This window comes from Lacerta agilis, chromosome 11 (genome assembly GCF_009819535.1).
Source record: "Lacerta agilis isolate rLacAgi1 chromosome 11, rLacAgi1.pri, whole genome shotgun sequence".
NCBI classification, from domain to species: domain Eukaryota; kingdom Metazoa; phylum Chordata; class Lepidosauria; order Squamata; family Lacertidae; genus Lacerta; species Lacerta agilis.
The window spans coordinates 54,671,767-54,680,786 of record NC_046322.1 but is presented as its reverse complement, the minus strand read 5'-3'; the positions used below and the strand labels follow the sequence as shown (position 1 = coordinate 54,680,786).

The 9,020-nt window shown below is 44.0% G+C and overlaps 1 protein-coding gene across 1 annotated transcript in view; it reads left to right on the top strand.

Annotated features, from left to right (window-relative positions):
• The first annotated feature begins 506 nt into the window (after positions 1-506).
• TUT7 (terminal uridylyl transferase 7) overlaps positions 507-9,020 on the top strand; it is a 46,875-nt gene continuing 38,361 nt past the window's right edge. Inside the window, 3 exon segments of the mRNA XM_033164853.1 lie at positions 507-689; positions 4,478-4,993; positions 8,404-8,582. Of these exon segments, the coding sequence (XP_033020744.1) occupies positions 4,498-4,993; positions 8,404-8,582 (675 nt within the window). The 5' untranslated portion in view covers positions 507-689; positions 4,478-4,497.

Genomic DNA, 9,020 nt, shown 5'->3' with positions numbered 1-9,020 from the left:
CTAATTTGTGCACCCAACAGCTTTGTGAGGGGTTGTAACCCCCTCAAAAAGCAGACTGGAAATCTATTCAATGAATAATATTATGCGATTTTTTTTTCATGTTGTAAGCTGCCTTGAGCATGCTTTTGGAAAGGCGGTATACAAATAAATTTACGTAGAATAATTCACAATAATTTTTATTATTTATACCCCGCCCATGTGGCTGGAGTTGTAAGTGTGTAGTGTGTGTGTGTGTGTGTGTGTGTGTTGTTGTTGTTTTTTCCCGGCAGGCGTGGGGGATTTGTTTGTTTCATCAGCGCGCCTTGGTGCCTTCTCAGTCCTCCTCCTTTTCCGACGGTGAGGCTCCTCTCGACGGCCTCGGAAGCCGGAAGAGGCGGCTCCCCTGCCTCTCGTGTCATGGCGCCCGCAGATCGTGAGGTAAACACCGCGCGCCGGATGGGCGACGGGCGCTGCTTGAGGGGCGGGGCCGAGGAAGGAGGCGGAGCTGGAGGGCGGAAGGACGAGGAACGAGAAGGGTGGGGGCAAGGATCTCGGACGGTTTTGTGCGACGGGGGCTGCTGCTGCTGGCGGCTTCCGCCTCGGTACAATGGAGCGGCGATAAGGCGCCGGGTGCGACGGCCGTGGCAGCGAGGGCGGGGAGGCGAAAGCGAGGAGGCTGCGGTCTGAAGGGCGGTTAGATCGGTTACCGAGTAAGTTCATCCTCACAGACGTCCGGCCGCCGCCGCCGCCGCCTCTTTCTGTGTCTCCCCCCCCCCACCCGCAATGAGGCACGGACTGGCTCCCGGATGGGGACGGGGTAGCGCGCACCCGCAGCCGGTAGTTTCTCGGGGGTGGGAGGGAGACGGACGGTCCGACGTTGCGCCCGGGGAAAGGGGAAGGGGGGGTCTTAGTGGGCCTGAAGGGCTCTTCCCCTCCCCCCCCCCCCTTTGGGCCTCCGCTTGGCCCAAAGTGGCCCCAGTCACCTCATCCTGGGCAAGGGGAGGGGAGCCCACGGCGACAACCACCACCACCCCCGCTCGGTGCCTTAGGCGTTTTCCCGTGTGTTGTTGTTTCACTGACTTCAGCTTAAAATCTGCCCGCCTGGCCGCAGGAAGAAAAAAAAAATATGGATTGGGCTGTGTAGTCGAGCATTTAATTGGCGAATAATACTCAAATGTGATCACCACTCGCCTTAAGGAGATGTTGGGGAGGATGAAACTCCCGAGATTGGCCATCGATCCTTAAAGGGGCTCTGGGAGGTTTACAGAAATCGGTTTGTTCATTGGAAAGTTGCCTCTTTTTCATAAGAGATTTTACATCTGTTTGCGATAGGGACTGAAATGTTACTTGCTTGTCTGTGTGTGCGCGCACAATTTTTATAAAGTAATGTAGGCCTCAGTGTACATTTGATTAAGTGCAGTAATAGGTTTTATCTGCATTCTGTCCTGCAGTAGCATTCATACGTGAAAGACAAAGCAGGAAAGTTTCAGAGGTGCTCTTTAGTGTTCTGTGTTAAAAAGCTCTGCCTGTTGGCTTCTACTTTAAAGGTACAAAGGTAAAGGGACCCCTGACCATTAGGTCCAGTCGCGGACGACTCTGGGGTTGCGGCGCCCATCTTGCTTTACTGGCCGAGGGAGCCGGTGTACAGCTTCTGGGTCATGTGGCCAGCATGACTAAGCCGCTTCTGGCGAACCAGAGCAGCGCACGGAAACACCATTTACCTTCCCGCCGGAGCGGTACCTATTTATCTACTTGCACTTTGTGCTCTTGAATTGCTAGGTGGGCAGGAGCTGGGACCGAGCAACGGGAGCTCACCCTGTCGCGGGGATTCGAACCGCCAACGTTCTGATCAGCAAGCCCTAGGCTCTGTGGTTTAACCCACAGCCCCACCCGCGTTACTTTAGTAATTACATATTGACTGAGCTACATGTATTTGATGGGTCCAGGGAACAACTCCCTTGTGAGTGGTGACTGCTGGAGTTTATTGTTGGTTGGACACTTTGAAACATAGCATGTGCTGTTCTTGCTGCTTGGCAGCTGTAACCACCACCACTTTTAAAGGGAAAAGTGGGTGGACTCAAGGTGAGGATGAAGCAGAAATAGGGAAATTATGTTTCCCTGTCGCTGTGCCTTTTTGTGTGACAATTAAAATAGTGGCCGGCTCCTAGCATATTCTATACTCCAGAAATGATTAGAAAACAGAAGTGCTGAGGATATCCTTATCATATTCTCTCATCTTCATGAAGAGTCTGTTAATGTACATAAAAAGAAGCTGAATGACCTATGGAAAGAGCTAGTGTCAGCCTTACAATAAAGTCCACAAAAGTACCTAGGCTGCAGGTTTTTGTTTGTTTGTTGTATTGGCCTCTAAAGAGGCTAGTAACTTATATTTCCATACTGGCCATGGAGGGGATGCCCCCCATCTGCAGCCAAAATGGAAACACCGACAAGTAACTGGGTCTTGGCAGGCTAGTTTTTCGAGGGAGCCTTCTGTCAGACACACTTGTGGAAGAAGGACAGAGTGATCTGTCGCCTCACTGCTAGTCCTTTGTGTTTCCATGTTGGATGTGGAGAGATACACTTTTGTTCCTTTGCTGCTAGCACAGCAATCATCTCAGTTCGTAGATGGGCAACAAGCAACCCAACCCTCCTTCACTGGTTTGCTCACTTGTAAGAGCTAGCAAATACTGCTTGCCCAGGAATGAGTCACATCCACACCTTGTATTTAAAATGCTTAGACAGTCATGACTTCTCCCAGATAATCCTGGGGACTGTAGTGCTGAAAATTATTAGGAGTGCCCTCACAGAACTACAGTTGCCAGCACCCTTAACAAACTACAGTTCCCGTGATTCTTTGGTGAAGACATGATTTACGGTGGAATAGGATTGCTTAAAGGTATTGTGTGGCTGTGAGCTATGGTCCCTTCCTGTGTAAGGTAAGGTTACCAAACATCCCCGTTTCCCGGGGACAGTCCCCGGATTTATAAATCAGCCCCCTGACAAAATCCTATCATTCCTGCTGAAGTTGAAAGCTGTCCCCTGATTCATTGAAAAAAATCTGGTAACCTTAGTGTAAGGTTGTGGTGTGATCATTTCACACGGATTCACTGTTGTGTTCAAAGCAGCTAACTTGATATACCAGTTTAAGATGAAAGAGAAGTCCTGCTTTTTAAGGAAAATAACCCTAGCTTTTATGTGCACACTTATTGTAAGTTTCATGCACATTAAATTGCTTAGCACGTGATGCCCTCCGTCTCAAGAATTATAGAACAGGCTGGACTTTAAATAAATCTCTTACAGTTTTGGTGCATGTATAGATTTAATGCTTACGTCTGGTTGCTGCCTGCTTTTATTTCCACTTACAGTAATTCTCTTTCTATTTGCCATTTTATACAGTACACTTTGAATTCATGTTCCAAAGGTGCTATCTGTTGTGCTGTTATTTTGCCCGCTTTCTGTAATCCTGTCAGACAGAGGGGTGGGGAATTTTGACAGCTGTGGATGTATGTAATTCTCACAGGTGCAAGCCGTGCACACTCATCCTAGGATGAGTTAAGACTGATGCCACTCCTTTTCTCCAACTTCTGCCTCTGTTAATACAAGAGCAAGAGGCAAGTCCTGTAATTTGAAGTACAAAGTGCTAGCGCTATTTAGTTGCCTCATCAGCTTCTTATTTGCTGTACTAGTCTTTGGAGTTCAGTGCTCTTTGTTGGGTGTTGCATATGTTTTCTAGGTCATCAGTAGAATGATGGAGGTTGAGGAATGTTGGTTGTGTACCCATCCACACCCTTCAGTGGAGCTCTTAAAGGCAATAGTCTTGCTGGAGCTGCTAATCCGCTGCAGTTTGTATAAATCTGTATATATTACAGTATTAGTGTGACTACCTTGGATGGTCACAATACTTGGCATAAACTTGGTTCTGTGACCCATTTCTCTTCTATCACACATTTCATGCTATATTTCAAAATCTGATAATTGATTTATGTAGGGGTAACATATTTTTCTTCTACCTCCACAGTCAGAGGCAGTATGACTCTGAATACTGGTTTTCTGGGAATCACAGCTGGGGAGAGTGCTCTTGTGCTCAAGTTCTTCCTTGCATGCTTTCTGTAGACATTGGGGTGCCTACCGTGAGTAGAGAGCGCTGGACTAGGTGGGCCTTTGGCCTGGGCTTCTCTTATGTGGGATAGCTCAGTTGGAAAAGCTTGAGACTCTTCATCTCAGGGTTGTGTCCCCCCCCCATTGGATAAAAGATTCCAGCATTGCTCGGGGTTGGATTAGATTACCCTTCTGGTCCCTTCCAACTCTACAGTTCTATGATTCTATGTTTACTAATAAAAGCTTGGCCGGGTGAGAGAGAGTAGTTTGCCCATGGTGCCCCAGTAAGCTTAGTGGAAATTTGAACCTAAGTCTCCCACATAGTCAAACTCACCACTGCCCTCTTCATGGCACCCTGCCTGTCCCGTTTTGAACATGTATTTCTTTCCCCACCCCACAGGAAAAGAGTGAACAGCTAATATGATGGGAGATGCTGCAAAACCGTGCTTTGCCAGACGTAATAAGGAGCGGGGCATTTTAAATGAGGAGGATTTCCAGAAGTGTGCTTTACGTCACGATTACCAAGCAATGGATGATTATGGAAATGGACACGGCAACAAGATGGACATAGGGATTGAGAAAAGAAAGGGAGCACTGGGTCACTATGGGACAAGTCCCCGAAAGGGAGCACACGGTGTTTCAAATCACCCGAATTCTTCTAAAAACACTGTTCACAATCAAGGGATGAGAATAAATGAAGCCTCAAAAGACCAAATTAAAAAGTGGGTGTCTGACAACCATCATGCTAATTTAGACAGTTGGAGAGAGTACAGATCTACAGCCCGGGTTCCTGTGGTTATCAGGACAAGGAAGGATTCTCCTCATGAGTGTGAGAGCCAAGGAAACAGAAATGGAAGAAAGCAGCTGCAGAGAGACTTAACAAGTGACGATTTATCAGATAGGAAAGGAAATTCTGGTAATATAAACACCTTTAGATCATTTTCTTGTGTTTTAAACTGTGTCGCAAGTGTTCTGGGGTGACTGTAGTCTTAAGAATTGTCTTTAGGTATCTTCTAACCTTAGAAAATATTAAGTTTACCATGCTACAACATTTCAAGACAGTGCTCTATTGCTAAGTTATGGCACAATACGTGCTAGTCTTAAAAACAACCAAAGAATGACTGGGTTGATATCAATCCTATATCCTGCTTTAGCTATTGTGGGGTTTTCTTTGTAGCAATCACGGTTGTATCCTGTGTGAGGTAAGTGGCTAAAAGCTGTGTTGCTATCTGCCTTCCTAATAACTCTGAAACCCTCCAGAAAAGGTTGGGGGTGGGTGGAATATTTCAGATTCATAAACAGTAGTCCCAATATTTTAAGAATTACATCTAAAATTTAAAACAGCAGAACAGTAGGCCCTTAAATTTACAAAGTATTGCACAAATGTCCATGTGGCAGAATCAGTACTTGGGGACAGAATCTAAGGGGCAGCTGTGTTGCACAATCCTTACTGAAATGGTGATGGTCATGCCCAGCTTACACAAGAGAACTTTGGGGTGTATTGTACCCTACATGGATTGAATAAAACATGCGCCTGAGATTTTTCCATCGTCAGCCACCTGCTCCAGCTAGCTCAAATGTGCCCTGGTGCCAGGGGCATATGGCTACTTCCAAAGCCCTGAGTGGGTGCGCTTAAGGGATAAAAATGTGTTTTTAAGTAAAAGCTTGATTTCTGACTTAAGGCATGGATGGGAACCCTGCTGCCCTTCTGTTGTAGTTGGACCATGGCTTCCATCAGCTGCGTCTAGCATCGGCATTGTAGTTCAACATCTGGAGGGCCACAGATTCCCCATCCCTAACTTAAAGACTACTTGATTTCCACCTGCATTCATGGCTGTAAATTAATGTAGTGTGATAATGGGATGCTTGGGATAATGCTGTTTTCTGTTTGGTGTCACAAATATTAAGAGACACAAGCTTAAATTCCAAAAAAATGCAGTTGGGTAATACCTTTATTAGGATCAACCAGAATGTTACAAAATAATACCAAGGCTTTGAGTTCTGCAGAACTCTTCAACAAGTAAGGTGTTATATAAAGGGGTTGGTGGAGGAGGACAAACAACAGACACACACACACACACATGCAAAAAGTAGGCCAGATGCTGTAGCTGTAAGGTGATTTTGTAGACTCCTTTCTAAGACGGTGATTTCAGGCTAAATAAATTTTTGCTAGATGCTACATAGATCAGGTTACACACCTAAGATTCTGGGCTAAAGAAGCATTGGCTGCCTCCCATTTTTTAAAAACAAAAAAGCCTAGCTGTAACCAAGATTTGTCCCACACCTTAAGCAAAACATACAGGTGCCTGGCTGAGTAGAGAATTTTAAGGTGATCTCGATTTTTTAATGCAATTCAAATGATCAGGAGCTGTTTGGGAAACTTTGGAAAGAAAAACAAACCACTTTGAGACTTTTTGAGATATAAAGTGGTATGGAAATGAATTAAGTAAAAAAATAAATAAAATCATATCAAGTTAACTCTTTTCCACCATTTTTTGACACTGCTTCTCTGCTATTGGGGTTCAGTAGACCCCTTTAAAGTTGTATCTGAAAATAAAGGATAAGGGTGATTTGACAACTAAGTTTTACTTCGAGTAGTCCCACTTAGATTAAAGGATCGAATTTTGTTATGGCCACTAATTTCAGTGGGTCTACTCTGAGTAAAATTTAGCTGAATACTACCCTGAGATTGATTTCAACACTATTCTACTTTAACAAAACAGGTTGTGGTATCACATTTCAAAAACGTAAACGAAAACAAACTTGGTTCCCGCCTAAATGTTAATGAAAGGGAAAGCAAAACGATGCCTGTCTGAAATACTGGACTCATAGTAAATAATGGAAGGGATGCAATGTACCTGATAGCCTAATAGGGAGGCCTGCCCTCCCTGCCTCCAAAGAATGCAGATGACAACCATTTTAGGTGCATCCAATTGATGTGTGATCACCAACATCTGGGTCCTTTTGGACCTGGAAAATGGCTGAACAAGGTGGGGGCCAGGTTTGGAACCCCCATGAGAAATGATCGCCACCTATATTACAAAAAAGAAATCGGTGTTTTGAGTCTGCACTGTGTTAAGATAAAAGCCAATTTGGAGCAGAATGAACTTTTTTGTGTGTGTTAAAATTGACTTCTGGGTCCAACTCCTGGAGTCCTTTATAAGTTTTGTGTGTGCATAGGAACATACGTTTTGTTCTGTTTCTGTGTGTATATATATGATATACACATGCAAACATAAAAATCTATTCCAGTGCTCTTGAAGTGGTATAAGCACATAAAAATGGAATTTTTGATATAGGCAAAATGCTAAGGTTTACCTACCCTGTTTTGAGAAGTTGCTTGGGGATGGGGTGGGTCTCAATGAGCTTAGGCATTGATAGTTTCACTTTCCCATTTCTTCAGATAGGTAAATTGGACCCATAAGTAACTTAAAACTTTTTTCAAAACGGAAAAACGGGTGGAATTAAACAACACAGGACAATTGACCTAATAATTGTTGCGCAGTACACAGAGTGAAGTGGTTCACATGGCAAAAAAAGGTTTGCAAACACAGTAAGCCCGGCAACTTGCACACATTTAACTTGTGCGCATTCAGCTTTATGTGCTTGGCAAATAATTTTAAAAATTTAAAAAAGGGGACAGGCATTGGGGGAGGGGAAAACTGGCAGTCCCACCCATATGCAACTTTGGCTTTAAGTGCAAGTAAGCCCTGTGTACGTTGAGGGCTTTCTGTATTTCAAACAGTTTCTGGGGTCCACAGCAACCCTATTGGCATTAGAGTGCAACTAAAAAATCCGCTCCGTAACAATGTACTTTATCATTTTGGTGGTTCTGTTCGCCTGTCAGTTATCTTAACATGGTTTGCCTTCTAATCACGTACTTCCACTTCTTTAATAAGTACATTAAAAAGGTTCCCAAAACAGCATTTGTAGGAGGATAAAAGCAGTGATACTTTAAGACTGCAACCCCACGCACAGTAACAGCACAGTTCTATATATGGCTAGTCAGAGGGCAAAGGGATTTACTCCCAGGTAAGTGAGCAAAGGATAGGGTTGCAAATGAAGTCTTGCTGGGTACAATGGGGGCATTGGATCGTACTGCACATCTTTTCATATTCTAGGTGCCATATGTTGTGCCTTCCCTTGTTGGGTTGCAAACTCGAAGAGTTTTTGCATCGCAACTGTAGATTCCATCTGAAGCTTGAATGGTTTCATCCTTCGGGGTTTCTCAGCAATGGTTTGTTTAGGTGCGGAAATGCACTAAGGTGACAGTCGTTATTTGTGCCGTGCACTTACAGCAACTTTGTTCTAATAACTGTTCAAAAGAAACCAAGAAACATAGGAAGCCAAGAAGATCAAGACGGATAAGAAAAGAAGAAAATGATCAAGAGGAGGATATGGATGGGCCAGTTATAGACGAGTCTTTACTGACAGCAAAAGAATTGCTAGGGCTTCAACAGGCTGAAGAACGACTTAAGCGAGACTTCATTTACAGGCTGAGGAAGGTAGCTATTTCTGCAGTAAATATATATTCTTGTTTTGGGGTGAAATGTGTAAATGTTGTTACTGAAGAATACCAGTTAGGAATGTGCTTGGTAAATGAGAAGAGCAACAATGGTGGGAAAGGGCTTGGGAAAGCAAGGAATATGTTTAACCACAGATTAGTTTTATGTATTTGAAAATGCTTACAAGGGGATAGTGCTGCTTGTTCATTATAAGGAGCAGCAATAATTTGGACGAACACCTGTATTTTATTACTTGGGTTTAATGAATCCTGCATTGGACAGAGTAGATGTACCTTATTAATATTTGAAGGTTTTTTTAACATTCAGAAAAATGGTCAATAGGTAGAAAATCAAAAGAGCAAAGACAGCTGGAATGCTATATGCAAGTATTCTTACCATTTCTGTGATACACTGATGATCTGATGTAATTCATGTTAA